Genomic DNA, 23,212 nt, shown 5'->3' with positions numbered 1-23,212 from the left:
AGGTTTGCGTGGAGGCCACACATCTCGCAGGTTTGTGTGGAGGCCCACACAGTAAGCTCGCAGGTTTGTGTGGAGGCCCACACATCTCACAGGTTTGTGTGGAGGCCCACACAGTAAGCTCGCAGGTTTGTGTGGAGGCCCACCCAGTAAGCTCGCAGGTTTGTGTGGAGGCCCACACATCTCGCAGGTTTGTGTGGAGGCCCACACATCTCACAGGTTTGTGTGGAGGCCCACACATCTCGCAGGTTTGTGTGGAGGCCCACACATCTCACAGGTTTGTGTGGAGGCCCACACATCTCACAGGTTTGTGTGGAGGCCCACACTGTAATCTCGCAGGTTTGTGTGGAGGCCCACACATCTCACAGGTTTGTGTGGAGGCCCACACAGTAATCTCGCAGGTTTGTGTGGAGACCCACACATCTCACAGGTTTGTGTGGAGGCCCACACAGTAAGCTCGTGCTGCTCTGGTTTTAAACTTAATTACTATTCAGTCGAGATGGAAAACAAAGATTCCGTTGGCGTATCGGGTGGGGTGGGGGTGGGGATTAAAAAAATGGGCGTGGGGGTCTAGAATGGGGGAATAGGAAAATAAAATGTATGAAAAACGATGGCCCGATGCGCGAGACGGAAGGGGGAATAATTCATCAGTCCGACAGACGAGCTTTTGTTTTATGTATGCGATCCGAGGGTCGCTGGGTTGGTTTTCGATATTCTCATCAAATCACGTTTGTTTGGAGCCGTAATCTTAGATGGAACAACACAAAAAACATGGCTCCATGTTAGTTTCTGTTTCCTTTTTTTATGTGGCACATCTTTGGATAGGGCAAAATAAATTTTAATTTAAGCTGGGGTTGTAATTAAAGATCACACCGTACATCCAATAGGAGTCAGCTTTAGGCTGGGGCAGATTGCGTCACGGGCAGACCGAGGGCATTTCAGCAATCCGATACAACTGCCTTTGACTTAATGAAGTCATGCTGACCGACCTTTGACTTAATGAAGTCATGCTGACCGACCTTTGACTTAATGAAGTCATGCTGACCGACCTTTGACTTAATGAAGTCATGCTGACTGACCTTTGACTTAATGAAGTCATGCTGACTGACTTAATCTTTGAGCGTTTTAAAATCAAGTGCTGTTTCTGAAGCCAAACGACAAGAGACAATGGCACCAGCCTCCATTGTTGGCGGGAAATACCGCTGAGAGTCGAGCAGACAAAGAAACCATGTTGACTTTTGGCCGAGCGCAAATACCCAATCCACGGGCGGTAATCGAGTGACTTATTTCTCTTCACAAGCCTGTCCATTTCAAACTGACGGAACATGCCCCCGCATAGTCTACTGCTCGTGGAGGAATGGTTGGTCATCTATAACGTAAGCAGAGGATAGGTTGGCCAACTATAACATAAGCAGAGGAATGGTTGGTCATCTATAACATAAGCAGAGGAATGGTTGGTCATCTATAACATAAGCAGAGGAATGGTTGGTCATCTATAACATAAGCAGCAACTGTAAAAGGACTTTGTTAACATCGCCTTCAAACGTCCAATCCATGTTTTGAAAACCTTGACTGCAGCTATAAAAGGACATTGTTAACATCGACTCACAAGTCCAATCCATGTTTTGAAAACCTTGACTGCAGCTATAAAAGGAGTTAACATCGCCTTCAAACGTGCAATCCATGTTTTGAAAACCTTGACTGCAACTATAAAAGGACATTGTTAACATCGCCTTCAAACGTCCAATCCATGTTTTGAAAACCTGTGTTGTGGCCAGATAGAATCTAAAGTGTCTTGAAACATCCAATCCATGTTTTGAAAGCCTGTGTTGTGGCCAGATAGAATCTTAAGTGTCTTGAAACATCCAATCCATGTTTTGAAAACCTGTGTTGTGGCCAGATAGAATCTTAAGTGTCTTGAAACGTCCAATCCATGTTTTGAAAGCCTGTGTTGTGGCCAGATAGAATCTTAAGTGTCTTGAAACATCCAATCCATGTTTTGAAAACCTGTGTTGTGGCCAGATAGAATCTTAAGTACGTCCAATCCATGTTTTGAAAGCCTGTGTTGTGGCCAGATAGAATCTTAAGTGTCTTGAAACATCCAATCCATGTTTTGAAGGCCCGTGTTGCGGCCAGATAGAATCTTAAGTGTCTTGAAACGTCCAATCCATGTTTTGAAAGCCTGTGTTGTGGCCAGATAGAATCTAAAGTGTCTTGAAACGTCCAATCCATGTTTTGAAAGCCTGTGTTGTGGCCAGATAGAATCTTAAGTGTCTTGAAACATCCAATCCATGTTTTGAAAGCCTGTGTTGTGGCCAGATAGAATCTTAAGTGTCTTGAAACATCCAATCCATGTTTTGAAAGCCTGTGTTGTGGCCAGATAGAATCTTAAGTGTCTTGAAACGTCCAATCCATGTTTTGAAGGCCCGTGTTGTGGCCAGATAGAATCTTAAGGTTCTTGAAACGTCCAATCCATGTTTTGAAAACCTGTGTTGTGGCCAGATAGAATCTTAAGTGTCTTGAAACGTCCAATCCATGTTTTGAAAGCCTGTGTTGTGGCCAGATAGAATCTTAAGTGTCTTGAAACGTCCAATCCATGTTTTGAAAGCCTGTGTTGTGGCCAGATAGAATCTTAAGTGTCTTGAAACGTCCAATCCATGTTTTGAAAGCCTGTGTTGTGGCCAGATAGAATCTTAAGTACGTCCAATCCATGTTTTGAAAGCCTGTGTTGTGGCCAGATAGAATCTTAAGTACGTCCAATCCATGTTTTGAAAGCCTGTGTTGTGGCCAGATAGAATCTTAAGTACGTCCAATCCATGTTTTGAAAGCCCGTGTTGTGGCCAGATAGAATCTTAAGTACGTCCAATCCATGTTTTGAAAGCCCGTGTTGTGGCCAGATAGAATCTTAAGTACGTCCAATCCATGTTTTGAAAGCCCGTGTTGTGGCCAGATAGAATCTTAAGTACGTCCAATCCATGTTTTGAAAGCCCGTGTTGTGGCCAGATAGAATCTTAAGTGTCTTCAAACGTCCAATCCATGTTTTGAAAGCCTGTGTTGTGGCCAGATAGAATCTTAAGTGTCTTGAAACGTCCAATCCATGTTTTGAAAGCCTGTGTTGTGGCCAGATAGAATCTTAAGTGTCTTCAAACGTCCAATCCATGTTTTGAAAGCCTGTGTTGTGGCCAGATAGAATCTTAAGTGTCTTGAAACATCCAATCCATGTTTTGAAAGCCTGTGTTGTGGCCAGATAGAATCTTAAGTGTCTTGAAACGTCCAATCCATGTTTTGAAAACCTGTGTTGTGGCCAGATAGAATCTTAAGTGTCTTGAAACATCCAATCCAAGTTTTGAAAACCTGTGTTGTGGCCAGATAGAATCTTAAGTGTCTTGAAACGTCCAATCCATGTTTTGAAAGCCTGTGTTGTGGCCAGATAGAATCTTAAGTGTCTTGAAACGTCCAATCCATGTTTTGAAAACCTGTGTTGTGGCCAGATAGAATCTTAAGTGTCTTGAAACGTCCAATCCATGTTTTGAAAGCCTGTGTTGTGGCCAGATAGAATCTTAAGTGTCTTGAAACGTCCAATCCATGTTTTGAAAGCCTGTGTTGTGGCCAGATAGAATCTTAAGTGTCTTGAAACGTCCAATCCATGTTTTGAAAACCTGTGTTGTGCCAGATAGAATCTTAAGTGTCTTGAAACGTCCAATCCATGTTTTGAAAGCCTGTGTTGTGGCCAGATAGAATCTTAAGTGTCTTGAAACGTCCAATCCATGTTTTGAAAGCCTGTGTTGTGGCCAGATAGAATCTTAAGTGTCTTGAAACGTCCAATCCATGTTTTGAAAGCCTGTGTTGTGGCCAGATAGAATCTTAAGTGTCTTGAAACGTCCAATCCATGTTTTGAAAACCTGTGTTGTGGCCAGATAGAATCTTAAGTGTCTTGAAACATCCAATCCATGTTTTGAAGGCCCGTGTTGCGGCCAGATAGAATCTTAAGTGTCTTGAAACGTCCAATCCATGTTTTGAAGGCCCGTGTTGTGGCCAGATAGAATCTTAAGTGTCTTGAAACGTCCAATCCATGTTTTGAAGGCCCGTGTTGTGGCCAGATAGAATCTTAAGTGTCTTGAAACATCCAATCCATGTTTTGAAAGCCTGTGTTGTGGCCAGATAGAATCTTAAGTGTCTTGAAACGTCCAATCCATGTTTTGAAAACCTGTGTTGTGCCAGATAGAATCTTAAGTGTCTTGAAACATCCAATCCATGTTTTGAAAGCCTGTGTTGTGGCCAGATAGAATCTTAAGTGTCTTGAAACATCCAATCCATGTTTTGAAAACCTGTGTTGTGGCCAGATAGAATCTTAAGTGTCTTGAAACGTCCAATCCATGTTTTGAAAGCCTGTGTTGTGGCCAGATAGAATCTTAAGTGTCTTGAAACGTCCAATCCATGTTTTGAAAACCTGTGTTGTGGCCAGATAGAATCTTAAGTGTCTTGAAACGTCCAATCCATGTTTTGAAAGCCTGTGTTGTGGCCAGATAGAATCTTAAGTGTCTTGAAACGTCCAATCCATGTTTTGAAAACCTGTGTTGTGCCAGATAGAATCTTAAGTGTCTTGAAACGTCCAATCCATGTTTTGAAAGCCTGTGTTGTGGCCAGATAGAATCTTAAGTGTCTTGAAACGTCCAATCCATGTTTTGAAAGCCTGTGTTGTGGCCAGATAGAATCTTAAGTGTCTTGAAACGTCCAATCCATGTTTTGAAAGCCTGTGTTGTGGCCAGATAGAATCTTAAGTGTCTTGAAACGTCCAATCCATGTTTTGAAAACCTGTGTTGTGGCCAGATAGAATCTTAAGTGTCTTGAAACATCCAATCCATGTTTTGAAGGCCCGTGTTGCGGCCAGATAGAATCTTAAGTGTCTTGAAACGTCCAATCCATGTTTTGAAGGCCCGTGTTGTGGCCAGATAGAATCTTAAGTACGTCCAATCCATGTTTTGAAAGCCTGTGTTGTGGCCAGATAGAATCTTAAGTGTCTTGAAACGTCCAATCCATGTTTTGAAAGCCTGTGTTGTGGCCAGATAGAATCTTAAGTGTCTTGAAACGTCCAATCCATGTTTTGAAGGCCCGTGTTGTGGCCAGATAGAATCTTAAGTACGTCCAATCCATGTTTTGAAAGCCTGTGTTGTGGCCAGATAGAATCTTAAGTGTCTTGAAACGTCCAATCCATGTTTTGAAAACCTGTGTTGTGGCCAGATAGAATCTTAAGTGTCTTGAAACGTCCAATCCATGTTTTGAAAACCTGTGTTGTGGCCAGATAGAATCTTAAGTACGTCCAATCCATGTTTTGAAAGCCTGTGTTGTGGCCAGATAAAATCTTAAGTGTCTTGAAACATCCAATCCATGTTTTGAAAGCCTGTGTTGTGGCCAGATAGAATCTTAAGTGTCTTGAAACGTCCAATCCATGTTTTGAAAGCCTGTGTTGTGGCCAGATAGAATCTAAAGTGTCTTGAAACGTCCAATCCATGTTTTGAAAGCCTGTGTTGTGGCCAGATAAAATCTTAAGTGTCTTGAAACATCCAATCCATGTTTTGAAAGCCTGTGTTGTGGCCAGATAGAATCTTAAGTGTCTTGAAACGTCCAATCCATGTTTTGAAAGCCTGTGTTGTGGCCAGATAGAATCTTAAGTGTCTTGGCTCGCTGATCCCTGGAAGTGCGCACTGGCAGTATCGCGCAGCTGGTGCTCGTGGAACCGGAAGTACGGTGGTTACCGGAAGTTTAAAATCACTCCATCTTTGATGACGCAGATCTCAGCTCGGTGGGAGACATTTTAGTTGTTGCAGCAGGTACTGGATCTATTTTTAGACGCGCCACTTTGAAACCAAGGCCCGGAGTCAGAGGTTCGATGCGCGACTTAGAACTGTGTACAATGTTAGGTCACTAAGGCGAGGACTTGTGTACAATGTTAGGTCACTAAGGCCAGGACTTGTGTACAATGTTAGGTCACTAAGGCCAGGACTTGTGTACAATGTTAGGTCACTAAGGCCAGGACTTGTGTACAATGTTAGGTCACTAAGGCCAGGACTTGTGTACAATGTTAGGTCACTAAGGCCAGGACTTGTGTACAATGTTAGGTCACTAAGGCCAGGACTTGTGTACAATGTTAGGTCACTAAGGCGAGGACTTGTGTACAATGTTAGGCCACTAAGGCGAGGACTTGTGTACAATGTTAGGTCACTAAGATCAGGACTTGTGTACAGTGTTAGGTCACTAAGGTGTACGGCCCTAAACTGCCACCATAGTACGCTGGGCCCCCGATAATACTGACCCCTCTACAACACGCCTAATGCTTCAAAATAGTAGACCTCCACCTCCCATCTCACAAAATAGTAGACCTCCCCCTCCCCTCTCACATATAGCCCGACCCCATAGTACAACACCCGCAACGAACCGTGTCACACTAAGTTGAGCTGACACGCCGCAACGATTTTTCCTGTCTTTGAACCCTGACAACCCTGACATTGACCAGTGACATCTGTGATTTCTATTTCCCTGTCCTGGTGCTGAGTCAATGACTTCAGACAGCAAAGTTGTTGTCAATGACTGCACACAGCACACTAAAGCCGGTGTCAATGACTGTAGACAGCACACTAAAGCTAGTGTCAATGACTGCACACAGCACACTAAAGCCGGTGTCAATGACTGTAGACAGCACACTAAAGCCGGTGTCAATGACTGCACACAGCACACTAAAGCCGGTGTCAATGACTGCACACAGCACACTAAAGCCGGTGTCAATGACTGCACACAGCACACTAAAGCCGGTGTCAATGACTGCACACAGCACACTAAGGCCGGTGTCAATGACTGTAGACAGCACACTAAAGCTGGTGTCAATGACTGTAGACAGCACACTACAGCTGGTGTCAATGACTGTAGACAGCACACTAAAGCTGGTGTCAATGACTGCACACAGCACACTAAAGCTAGTGTCAATGACTGTAGACAGCACACTAAGGCTGGACAATTGGGCAATTATGGAGGTTACGGCACGGGAAAACAGGGCTTATTGTGTCGCGAACATGCACTCGGTGAGTTCCTCGTCTCTCACAATCGATCAGACTCAACTCGTGGTACCGGAAGCTGAGGAAACGGTTCTCAAGAGTTACGCCGCCTTCACGGAAGTCGTGGACGTTATTAGCGATAAGTCGTACAAAATAGAACCACAGATAGGTGCTGTATACACACGGTCAAGGTCGAGAGGCAGGCGAGAGCGGTCAGCCAATCTGACGCGAGGATATCGTCTGCCGCTCTACGGACAGTGTGGACGTTGGGGGTTTGACGGACACAAGGACAAGTCAAGTCCAGTGATAAGTCTTGTTGTACACAATGTGTACATGTCTATGTGTACACGTCTATGTGTACAAGTCTATGTGTACACCAGGTTCAAAGAAAATCTGGTCAGAGAATAAACTTATGTGTGAATACACTCTAATACATGTTTTGTTGAATGAGTGAATGATGATAGACAATACATGTTTTGTTGAGTGTTTGAATGATCATAAACAAAACATAATGTTGAATTAGTGAATGATGGACAAAACATGTATTATTGAATGAGTGAATGATGGACAATACAAACACTGTTGAATGCGATTTATCATCACACAGCGGCAGATATAAAGATAGCGGGGGATAAATAAAACAGATGAAAGATATCAGCCTTCTAGAATGTTCCAGGGCTATTGTGATCAAGGGTATCAGCCGATCACTGCTGTGAGGTGGGGATATTCCATTTCATAACGCAATCAATAACATTTCCGTTGCAAGGCCGTATGACGGGGGGTGTTGACGCCCGCTGGCTTAGCCTGGTGTTATTCAATTTTTGTTATGTTAATGGCAGTTATCTCCACATGTCTACGCTCAACTCGGACCTCAGTTTCTCATACCCTCCCAGTTGGGGCGTCATCGAACCACCCACCTCCCCCTCCCAGCTAAGACCATCCATGAACCACCCACCTCCCAAATGGGACCGTCCATGAACCACCCCCCCCCCCCAGTTAAGACTCCATGAACCACCCACCCCCAGTTAAGACTGTCCATGAACCACCCACCTCCTAAATTAGACGGTCAATGAACCACCCACCTCCCATGAACCACCCACCTCCCCCTCCCAGCTAAGACCATCCATGAACCACCCACCTCCCAAATGGGACCGTCCATGAACCACCCCCCCCTCCCAGTTAAGACTGTCCATGAACCCCCCCCCCCCCCCCCCCTCCCATCACACGCCAACGGTTGGAGCGATGATTGACTTCCACAGAGAACAAACCAGTCAATCTAGGAGCTGGGAAGACAACTCAGTCGTCTGCTGGTCTGTGTTGAGTTACTCATCAGCCGAGTTTGGTCATCGATAGTGCCGGGGGGGGGGGGGATAACCAGGGATGTCCATTCTTCTATGGACACTGTGGGAATTAGAACTCATTCGGGCTAGCACTTGGGGGATCTGAAGACAAAATCATTTGACCGGCCAGTTGGTGCTAGGGGACCGGCCAGTTGGTGCTAGGGGACCGGCCAGTTGGTGCTAGGGGACCGGCCAGTTGGTGCTAGGGGACCGGCCAGTTGGTGCTAGGGGACCGGCCAGTTGGTGCTAGGGGACCGGCCAGTTGGTGCTAGGGGACCGGCCAGTTGGTGCTAGGGGACCGGCCAGTTGGTGCTAGGGGACCGGCCAGTTGGTGCTAGGGGACCGGCCAGTTGGTGCTAGGGAAAACATGTAGGCAGTACAAGCTGCCGTACACCGTCTTAAGACACCCTGCCGTACACCGTCTTAAGACAACCTGCCGTACACCGTCTTAAGACAACCTGCCGTACACCGCCTGAAGACAACCTGCCGTACATCGTCTTAAGACACCCTCCCGTACACCGTCTTAAGACACCCACCCGTACACCGTCTTAAGACACACTGCCGTACACCGCCGACAACCTGCCGTACATCGTCTTAAGACACCCTGCCGTACATCGTCTTAAGACACCCTGCCGTACATCGTCTTAAGACACCCTCCCGTACACCGCCTGAAGACACTGACTGTAATCCAGGGATCCGTGTTTACAAAGGACACGTCCCGCCCGGGGGAGGCCACATTGGATCAGACGCTCAGTCACTTCATCTGTTGGGGGGGGGGGGGGGGCGACTTTCATCGTGTCACGTGATGTCTAACTGGTGTGTGTCTGTGTACGGGGGGGGGGGGGTGATTCCATTTTAATGTGAGTGTGTGTGCTAGGTAGTGTGTATTGTTTGTGGGGGATGATTCTTTTTAGTGTGTGTGTGTTAGGTTTAGCGTGTGTGTGTGTTAGGTTTAGTGTGTGTGTGTGTCTGAGGCTAGTGACTGAGGTCACGTGATTGACCACAACGATCACTGGTGCGTGGTAAATTAGTCTCGGCAATCACGGCATGTCGAACTGTTGTTCGAACTCTGTCAATAGGTCAATCAATCAATAATTCAATCAATCGATAAGTAGGTTAAGCTTGTCTGATCAGCTCCCTTAGCTGGTGTGTGTGTGTGTTTGAGTGTGTGTTTGAGTGTGTGGTCTCCCCCCCCCCCCCCCCCCTCCCAGTGTCAAGGCTTTAGTTGGGCTGTTTATAGGGCTATGGGTGGGGCTAGCCGGTAGGAGAACACATTAAAATATCATACTTACATTTGTGTCTGTCATGACGTAGATGTGTTTCTGGCTGGCGTCGAACATCATATCCGGCAGTATGCGGTGACCTTCAGCTACGGTGACCTCGGCGTACTCGTGCGAGCGTCGGTCTCTGGTCAGTAGAATCTGTGGTAGTGGACAGGCATGGGGTCAGCACGTGCACCTAGGTGGCCGGACACACACACACACAAGATGGCCGGACACACAAGATGACCGGACACACACAAGATGGCCGGACACAATGGTTAGCCAAACAAGTCCATACATGACCGACAGTTAGACACATTGACCGACAGTTGGACACACTGACCGACAGTTGGACACACTGACCGACAGTTAGACACACTGACCGACAGTTAGACACATTGACCGACAGTTGGACACACTGACCGACAGTTGGACACACTGACCGACAGTTGGACACACTGACCGACAGTTGGACACACTGACCGACAGTTGGACACACTGACCGACAGTTGGACACACTGACCGACAGTTGGACACACTGACCGACAGTTGGACACACTGATCGAGAGTTAGACACACTGACCGAGAGTTAGACACATTGACCGAGAGTTAGACACACTGACCGACACATTAGGACACGTGACCGACACCAACCTACCTTTTTTAGAGTTCCGGTTTCCGTGCCGACAAAAGCCACCGTGAACTGGTTGACAACGCTGGCGGCCAGGGAGGTCAGCTTGAGGCCCGGGTAGACGGCGACCGGATGCCGGATGACCGGACTGGTGCCCACGATGTTGGAGAAGGACTCGAGTTCGTTGGTGTTACACAGGAAGTCGTTGTCGTCTTTGCTGTTGGAGTTGGATTCGTGCGTGCTCATGAACAGCCCGCTCTAGGAGAGGTCAAAAGGTCATTAGTACAGGGATGGTGAAGGTCATTGGTATAGGGATAACCAAGTGAGGAGATATACATGCTGATAAATAAATACAGAAATTAAAAAAGATATGGTTTCATATGTCTAGAAATGTCCTTCAGTCCTATAATGTCCTTCAGTCCTATAATGTCCTCTACACTAAGCAGATGAATGTAGATACGTGACATCACGAGTCACGAGTACCTCAGTGAAAGGTCATCAGAGAAACCCAAGTACAGGACTTGTACAGCAGCACTCGGCAAAGCTCGTCTTGTCACATGACCTAAGTTTGTCACATGACCTTACGGTATCACCATCCCTGGGAGTATCACCAACCGGCATCCGGAACATTAGCAACCGGCTACCGGCATTAAACTCGGGCGATTAACGGGACACCTAAGGTATTAAACCAACAACTAACGGATTATGGGACGGAATGGGATATCATGCGACCATCCATCATGGGGACCTTCACGTGACGTCTGCCACAGATCCGCCCATTCAGGCAAACAAACCTAATATCTGGTGTCGTCTGCCGGCTCAGCGCGAGATTTTAGTTTTGGTGAAACAAACATACATAAACTATTTCAATCCACTCCCCCCCCCCCAACACACGATATGCCCATCCGTCATGCACGATGCCCATCCGTCATGCACAATCAGCATCAGTCAAGCACGATGACCATCCGTCAACTGTTTATTAACTTACCAAACTACTGAGACTCAGGCCGGACAAAATTAATTTGTCCGCTTTTAGTGGCGGCCATTGTCAATTGTCCGGGTGGGCGTGGCCAGGCTGTATTGATTGATTGCTGTCCACGGCAGACAGCCAAACAAACAGACAACCGGATCGTTTAACCGACCGGAAATGGCGGACCGGACAGTTTGACTGCACTGTTGGTCTGTGCTTGTTTGTAGGACAAACCAAGTGATTTTGTCTCAAGTAGGAGGCGGGGTGGCTGGGGTTCAAAGCCCAACCACACCCACATTTTTTATTCCTAGGTACAAGGGCTGCGGTCACGTGTCAAAGCCAATTTGGATTTTCAAAAAAAAAAAAAAAAATGAAAAAAAAATTAAAAGTGCAAGGTGATTCGATAGGCAAACATCAAATATATTGACTGCTGTTTCGATCCTGAATGTAAGTTAATTAAAACAATCGATGGCATCAAATCCTGAATGGAATTCTCTAGAAATATGTACTATGACTCGGGGTAGCAACCAATGGCCTAGTGGAGACTGAAATAAACACTTATGCGCAAGTCTGTCGCGCAATGAGCAGACATTAATGCTGGCCGGCAACATGCGGTCCCGACCGGCAAACCGGCGTTTAGCTGCGATACAAGTTTTATTGTGATCTGGCTGGCTATTGTTTGGCGAGGTCGTTTTGTCACCCCCGTTTTGTGGAGGTGTTCTACCCGGCCAGTCACGTGGTGAAACAGCTGCTTGGGCCATCATCCAACAGCTGCAAACAGCAACAGCTGCAGGAACCGAGTCCAAGACAGGCTGACGCCGCGTCACCTCGATTATCTGAGCCTGTACATCCCCGGCTCTGTTCAAGTAGGCTTGCTTTGTGTCGAGGGCTTTTATTGCATTGAGGGCTTTGCTTCTATCCGAGGGGTTTAATTCGACTCGAGGGCCAAGGAACTATCGATCTCATCGATAACGATGTGGAATTTGTTGTTCGGGGTGGGGGGGGGGGGAGGGGGGGGTGAGGGGGGTGGGGGGTGAAATCCATGGCCTGAATTATAGGTATCCTAGTATGTGACACGGGACCTTCACACACGCCGGCTCCCGAGGCTTACCGAGGTGATAATTATACTCACACAATCCACGTGTGCACGTGTGTGAGCACGATATTTTAGCGGAGTGTGGGTGGGGTGGAGAGGCATGTCAACGACTGTAAGACCAGATCTAGATGACTCACACAATCAGACGACTGTGATATTTTTATACACGGTCTAACGATTTGAAATATAACTCTTATATTTTTATACACGGTCTAACGATTTGAAATATAACTCTTATATTTTTATACACGGTCTAACGTTTTGAAATATAACTCTTATATTTTTATACACGGTCTAATGGTTTGAAATATTACTCTTATATTTTTATACACGGTCTAACGATTTGAAATATAACTCTTATATTTTTATACACGGTCTAACGATTTGAAATATAACTCTTATATTTTTATACACGGTCTAACGATTTGAAATATAACTCTTATATTTTTATACACGGTCTAACGATTTGAAATATAACTCTTATATTTTTATACACGGTCTAACGATTTGAAATATAACTCTTATATTTTTATACACGGTCTAACTATTTGAAATATAACTCTTATATTTTTATACACGGTCTAACGATTTGAAATATAACTCTTATATTTTTATACACGGTCTAACGATTTGAAATATAACTCTTATATTTTTATACACGGTCTAACGATTTGAAATATAACTCTTATATTTTTATACACGGTCTAACGATTTGAAATATAACTCTTATATTTATATACACGGTCTAACGATTTGAAATATAACGTGATTTTTGTATACACGGTCTAACGATTTGAAATATAACTCTTATATTTTTATACACGGTCTAACGATTTGAAATATAACTCTTATATTTTTATACACGGTCTAACGATTTGAAATATAACTCTTGAGGTGAGTTCCACACCTGCCCTACACGTGGTCGTTAACTCTGATGACGTCATGTTGTTTAATCAGATTGAGGACAGGGTCAGAGCTTCACTAAATAAACTCCACGCTATGACGTCAAAGCCTTGTGACATTTATCGGCCACTACATCACAGAAACTGTCCACGCATGCGCTGACCACCACAAGCAAATGCCAGACACGATGCGCGGGGTGGCCTAACGCCATCATCAAATGTCACCGTGGAGTGGGGATTGGGTAACGTACTTAAAAACTTTGCTCATTAATTACGCATAACACATTATGTAATTAATTTATTTGATTGCGGCGTGAAGCTCGTCTCGAGATAGTCGTGTACTTGTGTATGCATCCACGTGCTGTTTAAAGCTGCCTCGTTTTAAACTCTGACTGCCTCGCTTTAAACTCTGACTGCCTCGCTTTTAACTCTGCCTCGCTTTAAACTCTGACTGCCTCGCTTTAAACTCTGACTGCCTCGCTTTAAACTCTGACTGCCTCGCTTTAAACTCTGACTGCCTCGCTTTAAACTCTGACTGCCTCGCTTTAAACTCTGACTGCCCCGCTTTAAACTCTGACTGCCTCGCTTTAAACTCTGACAGCCTCGCTTTAAACTCTGACTGCCCCGCTTTAAACTTGACCTACATGCTGTTTGAGAGCGAACAATGTGGTGAGCCGTCAAAAGCCGTTAAGACAGTCATTAACTGCCCAAAGACCCGGATGTTATGGTTCAGGGGCCAACAAAGACAGCAGCACACAACACAGACGGTGTACAAAGGCAGCAGCACACAACAAAGACGTTTGTTGAGCTTCACATCTCTCAAGTTAAAGACCAAACAACCTCCGTTCAATGGTTAAAGATCTATGTCTCTTCAGTTCTATAGATCTGTGCGTGTCGAGCCAGCCCACCATTTATTATGACAAGATGATGCTAAACTCTAACTGTATCACTAAAAAAGACAATCGACTGTAATGCCCGTAATGACCATGAGAATGAATATGCCCAAAATGGAGATAACCAACACAGGAGTCGTGTACACATTTATCCTGTAAACACGGGCAGCACGAGTCGACTCGAGTCCACAGAGCTCAGGAAACTCGAGATGGTGCCACAGAGAGGAGCAGTTATCGATAATATGCACAACCGGAAGTGGCACGAGTCGGCTGTTGATTTTTCATCCAGCACCGAGGGCTGGCCTCACGGACACTGGAACAAATCCAGATCTGGTTGCTGGCCCCAGGCCCAAAGACAAACACACACGGCTGTTTTGTACGGAGAAAGGTCTAGAATGTTCCCCTTCCATTACAATCATGCCATCAGAAAGAAATATTTGTTCATGGACAAAAATAAAATAATCTGAAATCTAAAAATAGAACTACTGGTCAGTGATGTCACAAATAAAAAAATAAATTAAAAAGGCTGCCAGACAACAGTTCAAGAAAAGGCAACTCTGTCTGACTTTAACAGCAGAAGTCAACACTGACGTTTTGTTACACCGGCAACGTATGACGTCACATGGTTGAACCAACCCTCACCAACAACCCAAAAAGACAAACGATCACACTAAGACAAGTTGGTTTGGGAAAGGGAGGGTGGGGGAAGGGAGGGGGGGGGGGTCAGATGACAGATGACTGACGGTGCTAGTATGATGTGAAGGGTACACATTTTGTCTTTGGACAATTTGTTAAGACAGATAAATGTGTGCTTGGGAATGTTTATGTATGTGCACGATTGTGCCTAGTGAACCGTTATTTAAACAATTCTCAATGGCGTCGGTCACGTGGTTTGAGTTTATTTTTGGGTCCTTCTTTGGGCTTCTAATCCATTCAGATCTGGCAGTGTCGGCTCGATAAAGGGGAGATCAATGCTGGGCCAATCTTAACCCCCCCCCCCCCCCAGGACGTAACGTTATTTCCCCGCTTTATGGCCCCTAACGGGCCACTTTATATTCCTAGCTCGTTGCCCGCTTCCGGTTCTCATTGTGACGTTTTTAACACCTCCGGTTTGTATTTTACTTTTTTCTTGCAGGTCATCGTGGCAACCATGTGCCTCGCCCAGACCAGTGACGTCACGTCATCCCATCGCGGGTCCAACCCGTAGATTTACAACAACACATGTTACCCTGAACCATTTGTAAAGCATCTTTGTAAAGGGCACACGAAAAGGCAACCATTGGCTGGATGGAAAGAAGGATGCAGGCAGTGCAAAGATCTACGCGTCTCTTTGATTCTATAGATCGCTGCACGCCCATCTAGCGCACCATTCTATCGGGAAAACCCGGACTAGATATTATTAAACGCTTCACCAAATGGAAATCCAATCTGTTGGCATTGAAAGATCAATAGGCTAGCAGTCTTCTTGCTACTTGCTGCATGGGTGGGGGGGGGGGGGGGGGGGGGGGTGACTTGAGTCGGGGGTCGGCCTGAGTCGGGGGTCGGCCAGTCCCCAGTCATAACTTCTCAGCTGGTAGCGAGACCGCACTGATATCAATCTTTAATCAGAAGTTTAAAAAAAAAATCAGAAAAATATGAGATCACTCTCTGGTCACGTGGTCATCAGGTTAAAAATAGAGTCTTGAGACATCTAGCTAAAGGCCTTGTTGGCAGTCTACGTGTGTGTGTGTGTGGGGGGGGGGGGTACAGGGGGACGAATGGGTGCGGGCAAATCGTTAGATAAAAAAATAACGGACAGATGTATCTGGAGACATGGGAATGGGGGGGGGGTGGATGATTGGAGGCTAAGCAAGACATTCCAGGAAATGACGTCATTTAAAATGGCGAGAAAGTTAAAGTTATGTACATCTGCGCAGTGTCAGAGGTTAATGATAACTAGATGAGGAAAATGGTTTTAGCATAACGACATGCAGGCCGGAAGTGGTAAATATACAAAATACACCAGAAACTCAAGGTCATATTGAAGTAAGATCAGCTGTTTGAGAAGTTAAATTAGATCATCAGTAGCCGACCAAAGAAGATTATTTAATTATATCATCAGTAGCCGACCAAAGAAGATTATTTGAATTTGGCCAAACACAAGGCCAGTTTTAAGATATCTCATGGGACAACATACACATATACTGCCTCTCACACATAAACAAACACACAAACACACAGCGGCATCGCACAAGCTAACACACAAACAAACAAAATCTTCCTCCCTCAACCACCTACTGACCTGCCCATACTCACCCGCGTGAAACCACACACACACACGTCCCACTCACCCACAGCCACACAATAACCCCACCAACACGTAGCCCGCCATTGACTTCCCCGTGGCCCACCAGGAGCCCACCATGGCCCCACCAGGAGCCCATATTGTCCGGTCAACTTTTTTAATGCCAGACCTCCAATAATGGCAGCCGCCCCCGTGGCGCCGCCCCTGCAATCAGAACTACTCCCACTGACCGTATCGATTTGTAATAACTCATCTCCAACTGTTCTCATTACCTCCATTTATTTCACACATTTTATGCCGTGAGATAGCACACACTATTAGCACCCACACTGCCACCCCACACACAGCACCACCACCCCACACACAGCACCACCATCCCACACACAAATAATTGTATACCGAACAAGCACATGAAACTAACGGCTTTAGGTAACGACAAATTTGTCCACCCGCATGAAGCTAACAGTTTTAGGTACCGCTAAACTCTCAACGTAAACCTCCCAACCATAGGCCGAGCTTTTTTTGTGCCATTAATCATTTAATCTAGGATATAATTGCTTTAATATTAGCAGTCCCCCATTGGGATTTGTTAAAAACACAAGTTAATTCAGCGCTAATTAAAATATTCAACAGCCAATGCAGCCACCACTAACGCCCCACCCACCCCCCCACCCCAGTTTGATTTTCTACTGCGTTCACCCAGCGGCCCACTCGTGTCCTTCACTCTCCGTGGTCCGGCAAACGGTCTTACACTCCGGAAAACCGTCTTACACTCCGGCAAACCGTCTTACACTCCGGCAAACCGTCTTACACTCCGGCAAACCGTCTTACACTCCGGCAAACCGTCTTACACTCCGGCAAACCGTGCCACACAAGATCGTCTGCTCTGCTAGTCGTCTGCCAACACAACTCAAGATGGTGGACACCAGACGTGAGTTGGTTCCTAACTTCCGGTTTCATTTGGTGACTCCCGGGGTGTAGACCCACCGGCCTTTAAAATATTACCCACAATACCTAGCCGAAGTGATACACCTCTTCCGGTAACTAGATATCCACACTCCTCCAGTTTTATTTTCAATTTCAGACTTAATTCCATTTTATATGAAACAATCATGATTATCCATCATTAAACTCATCTATAATTCAAACATTGAATTTAAACGGCTGAATGTATTGAGACAACAAATACCACAATAGGAATTGTCGTGAGAAAGAGATCTAATTAAACGCATGATTAAAACAAGAGCTGGATTGTTTGTTTTCAAAGTTGGTTGATTCGCAAGCACCGCATGCGATTGGTTCGTACGTTGAAGGAAAGATTTCTCGAATGAATGCGAAGTTGTGCGTCAAATGAAATATTTATCAGCAGGATGCTGTGATAAGCAAGGGAAATTACTCCCATTTATCAATCACTTCTGACCTCATTTTATGACAGCAACTGTTGGGGGAGGGACAGGACGGGGTATGGTGTGTGTGTGTGTGGGGGGGGTGGGGGGGGGGGGGGGGGGGGGGGGGGTAGATTGTCTGTTGGTGAGAGTTGTAATGTGGAAGTTTGGTGGTGCTAAGTTTGGTGGTGCTAAGTTTGGTGGTGCTAAGTTTGGTGGTGCTAAGGGTTTGGTTGTGCTAAGTTTGGTTGTGCTAAGTTTGGTTGTGCTAAGTTTGGTGGTGCTAAGTTTGGTGGTGCTAAGTTTGGTGGTGGTAAGTCCCGATGTGTCTGAAAGACAAAACCTGACCCCACAGATCTCGTCACGAGGTATGTGTTACCTCGATCCACACTTTTACCTGCCCCTCCCTCCCTCCCCCCCCCCATTCTTTTTCAATGTGTCTCAATTGTGGAATAGCGGCGTCCTAAACTCCCCCTCCCCTCCCCACCCGTGGAGTAATGGCGCATTAAACTTCCACGTGCCGTGGAATATGCCCCCCCCCTACCCCCTCCCCCCGTGGAATAACGTCGCCCTAAACTCCATTACCCAGGCCATGTTCAACATATTACACAACCTGTTCCGTCTGTCCGTTGACTCGATCACACCCCCCCCCCCGCTGGTCACGTGCATGAATCAATAATACATCCAAATAAGTTCATATCTTGCTCATCTCCCATCTGGCCTCCAAGGTCAACGTTCCCCATCCAAGGTCAACAATCCACATCAAGGTCAACTTTCAATTCGGCCCATTAGCTGTGAAACATTTGGAAATTACGTCCAGAAATTTGGTATCAGACAATTTGCCGTGGGTGTGTGAGACATTTGCCGTCGGTGTGTGAGACATTTGCCGTGGGTGTGTGAGACATTTGCCGTGGGTGTGTGCGTTGCTAGAATATCCCCCCCCCCCACACACAAACACACACAACCCCAAAGTTGCAAGAATCTCTAACCCCACAATCCCAAACTTGCATAGTTGCAAGAATCTCCCCCCCCCCCCCCACAATCCCAAGTTGCCAGAATCCCCAAACAATCTCCATCCCACCCATCTCACATCTCCACCCCCCCCCCCCCATCCCACACCTGACTAGGGCCTGTATCCCCTCCAATCTTCTGATTTGCTGGCTGTAAATAAAAAGCACTTACCCAGCTAAAGTACCAGTAATTCAATCTATTTGATCTAACGGATCACCTGATCTCGACTATAAATAACCATCGCCTACGTCACGTGAACAAAATGGCGGTCAGCAAAGAAAGCAGCCCTAAGGACGGGCCCCCAGTAAGGCAGCAGGACGGCTAATGGCTGGCAATGAAAGTCACTTTTGTTTTAGCGGGGAGTGGCAGGGGAAGACAACCCTCCACTGTTTTGGAAGCTTCTGCACGTGTTTGTGGTCTTACGTCACGTGACGGGTTCACAGCCATCCCGGGGGGTGAGGGAAGGTGTAGGGTGGTCGACTCAGACACAAGTGACTACGTGTAACAAAAAACGTAGGCGGCCACTTATTGCTGCGGTCCCGAGCTAGCCACGACTGATGTCACGTGGTTACGTAACCCACTGCGATTGGACGAGCGGCCTGACAGAAACAACTACTCGTCTTGTTTATTTGTGCGCGCGCACCCCACAAGAAAACCTTAAATCTGGCAGTTTGGTTTCCTCAGACGGAGCCAAGATTATAGGTGTCTGAAAAATATGGGCGGTGGGGGTGGCCGGGGGTGTGGGGGGTTCGGTAATGGCAAGTCCAGAAGTTGGGGAAAGAAAAAAGTTTGTGATTGCTATCCTAGGTTTGAAGATACGAGAAAATCATAACTGGGGGGGAGGGGGAGCTTAAAGAGAGTCTATCCGACATAAGCAGTGATTGATGGATAAGGGGCCACAACTACCTCCTTAATTATTATCAAAACGGGGAGGACGACTCAGGGACCAGTCCCGTAAATAAAGGAAAACTAAATGTTTACACGGGCGGTGCACACAAATCTTGGAGTGGAGTTATCTAGCACGACACAAAGGGCGGGGTGGCTTATCTAAGCAGCATTACGGGGCTTTTTTTTTCTTTCTAGGAATGGCATTTTCTCAAACATGGCGTCTTGAACACGAGAAAGGGCCAGGAAAGGCATCACTCCCGCCCCTCCCCACCATATCGCCAGAGAAAGCTGGGAGCTGGGCATTGCTGGGGTCAAAGATATGACCGGGGTAAGGGCGGGGACACAGACATTTCCTCATGGCCACACCTTCATGGCCACACACATTTTCTCCATGGCCACACACATTTTCTCATGGCCACACACATTTTCTCATGGCCACACACATTTTCTCATGGCCACACACATTTTCTCAGGGCCACACACACACAGTTTTTGTTGTCTGATGGCCCGATACATATTCTGGCCATCTCGTGAGCGCCCCACCCCCGCTATAGATGAGACCATGACGAAGACAACACGCAGCGCCCTTGATTTTAGAAACTTGACCTCAATAGTTGACACATATTTTAGTTGTTTCCTACCATTTAGTGAAGCAAGATCCTGTAAAGGTCAGATTCTAGGCGGTCATCAAACTACAACCGATGGACCAACTAACGTGTGTTTTAACTTGCGCCATTGATCTCACCCCCCCCCCCCTCCCCCACCATAGTGTTTTCTTCCAATATTTTACCAGCCCAGTCAAGCGTGAAATTGAAAGTGTCGTCTGGTCAAACCCGCGAGACTGGAAGCTTCCATCGTCTGCTGACCTGACGACAGGTTCACTAGCAGTCACGTGACTTTACCGTGACGTTTGATCGGAAGTCGTGTTGGTTATAGCCGTATGTTAACATGTACCGTGATCACTACGTCACGTGTCTATATCACTATGTCACCTGTCTAAGCCATACAAATACAGTCAAGTTATTATTAGACAGAAGTGAGACATCAGACAGGAAGTGAGACATCAGACAGGAAGAGATTCTCTTACCTTGTAGTTACAATTGCCTCTGGGTCCGACTCTGAGATATCCACCGCCACTAACAGAAGAGTTGCCCTATGGCACTGCAGTATATTCTCCAAACACTTAGCGCGGATCTCTTTCACTGTGTACACGCAGATGGCGGAGTCGGCGCTCGACTCCTTGGTGAAGACGCCGATGAGAATGTCCCCGGGGAGACCCTCAGGGAACAGATCCTTGGCCAGCTCCTCCCCGGGCTTGATGACCCTCGCCGTCTCCAGCACGTTGTAGTCGATGTTGTTCTTGGTGCAGATGAGCGGGATGTCGGCGTACGAGTAGAAGTAGCTGTCGTTCTGGCAGACCTGCGCGATCCTTCGAGATCTGCCGCTGCGGCGTCGACATGTCGCCCCTGTACCGTCAGGAAGTAGCTGAAGCCGTCGGAGCTGAAGCCGTACACGTAGTGGATCAGGTAGGACGCCACGACCTCGCTCTTGAGGGTACAGGGAGGATTGTCTGCCCTTGAGGAAAGTTGTTGTCGACCTTGGCCAGGGAGAAGCGCTGGTCCTTGTGGAGGCTCCTGGTAGCCAGGGCGGGCACCTGGTCACGGTACACACGGTCTTCGTGGGTGGTACCTGGACAACGGACAGACAAGATGGTTTAGAGGCTACACTATCTAATGGCTAGTATTACATGTATTATACAGAGGCCGTAAAAATGTTTAAAGATCTATGTACATTGCGCCATTCCACAACCTAGGAAATTACATCAATTATAATATTCCAAGAAACGAAATTGAATAGCCTGTGTAATTTATGTTAATGGTTTACTGAGAAATTATCTTTAGCATTTTCACCACGTTTAAAACAGTTTCCCCGCCCCTATAATCTTAACCACGCCTCTTCACACCGACCTCCCCCGTGTCTATTTCTGGCCTATACTTACAGCTGTAATTAAATCTAGCGGCGCCTTACCTGTGTAAGTGGTGGCCCACGTATAGAACTTACCTGTGTAAGTGGTGGCCACATATAGAACTGTTCCCATTTGGGCTGACGGGCCGGGCGCGATAAACGCCACCGTGGAGGCGCCCTCGGTGTTGGCGGCCACCGCGAAGTTCTTGATGTCCGTGCCGCCGCCCCCGCCCTCCAGCACCCTGGAGATTGTTGGCCAGACTGCGGGCCTCACAGGCGCCCTGGTACACACTGCCGCAGGTGATCAGGTTCCGGCGTAGTTTGTCCACCAACAGCACCTGCATACAGGGAAACTGGTCAGTTTAGGGCATCAATGGGGCATCAATTCTAACTGGTCAGTTTAGGGCATCAATGGGGCATCAATTCTAACTGGTCAGTTTAGGGCATCAATGGGGCATCAATTCTAACTGGTCAGTTTAGGGCATCAATGGGGCATCAATACTAACTGGTCAGTTTTAGGGCATCAATGGGGCATCTACATTCTAACTGGTCAGTTTAGGGCATCAATGGGGACATCAATGTGGCATCTAGATTTCTAATTGGTCAGTTTAGGGCATCAATGTGGGCATCTCCCATTTTTTTTAATGTCGTTAAATAAATGCAAACAATATAATTGGGGTAGCTCTATCTTAAAATCTACATTATGGGGTGTTTGATTTTTACTAATTGATTGGACAGGCAAGGGTTGATGTTAAGCTGTAACCCCCCCCCCCCCCCCGCCTTAATATAAAGTTGTTTGTGGCCGAATTGAACCCCCGACCCACCTTGTTGTAGTTGTTGGTGGCCGTCCTGTTGATGCCCCCACCCCCCTCCCCCTGACCCTACCTTCCAACCCCCCCGACCCCACCTTGTTGTAGTTGTTTGTGGCCGTCCTATTGACGAAGCAAACTCCAGGCGGGGGAAAACATTTGTTGCTGTCGTTCTTGGGGCCAGTGGTGACGTTGAGCAGCAGCTTGAGATCAGAGGTCCAGTTGGTAGATGTGGTTCTCACCTGGGGAGGGAGGGACAGGTGGTGGTCGTTGAGATACGTGCACGAGAACATGGTAGCATTATGAAATGGTAGCCTTAGGTAGCCTTAACGGGGTGGTAGCTTTAGGAGATGGTAGCCTTAGAAGATGGTAGCCTTAGGAGTGGTAGCCTTAGGGGATGGTAGCCTTAGGAGATGGTAGCCTTAGGAGATGGTAGCCTTAGGAGATGGTAGCCTTAGGAGATGGTAGCCTTAGGAGATGGTAGCCTTAGGAGATGGTAGCCTTAGGAGATGGTAGCCTTAGGAGATGGTAGCCTTAGGGGATGGTAGCCTTAGGAGATGGTAGCCTTAGAAGATGGTAGCCTAAGGAGATGGTAGCCTTAGGGGATGGTAGCCTTAGGAGATGGTAGCCTTAGAAGATGGTAGCCTTAGAAGACGGTAGCCTTAGGAGATGGTAGCCTTAGAAGACGGTAGCCTTAGGAGATGGTAGCCTTAGAAGACGGTAGCCTTAC

The 23,212-nt window shown here is 46.8% G+C and overlaps 1 protein-coding gene across 2 annotated transcripts in view; it reads right to left on the bottom strand.

Moving 5' to 3' along the window:
* LOC131937206 (plexin-B) overlaps positions 1-20,896 on the bottom strand; it is a 54,539-nt gene extending 33,643 nt beyond the window's left edge. For both annotated transcript variants that reach the window (XM_059294436.1, XM_059294437.1), the window contains exons 1-3: positions 20,796-20,896; positions 10,307-10,537; positions 9,679-9,807 (exon numbers count right to left, since the gene is read on the bottom strand). In XM_059294436.1, coding sequence (XP_059150419.1) covers positions 9,679-9,807; positions 10,307-10,525 — 348 coding nt within the window. In that variant the 5' untranslated portion in view covers positions 10,526-10,537; positions 20,796-20,896. The remainder of the gene's footprint in view (positions 1-9,678; positions 9,808-10,306; positions 10,538-20,795) is intronic.
* Positions 20,897-23,212: the final 2,316 nt, after the last annotated feature.

The sequence above is a fragment of the Physella acuta genome, unplaced genomic scaffold, assembly GCF_028476545.2.
Source record: "Physella acuta isolate Inbredline_101_S28 unplaced genomic scaffold, ASM2847654v3 ptg000204l, whole genome shotgun sequence".
Lineage (NCBI taxonomy): Eukaryota > Metazoa > Mollusca > Gastropoda > Physidae > Physella > Physella acuta.
This window is presented reverse-complemented; position numbering and strand designations above follow the sequence as displayed.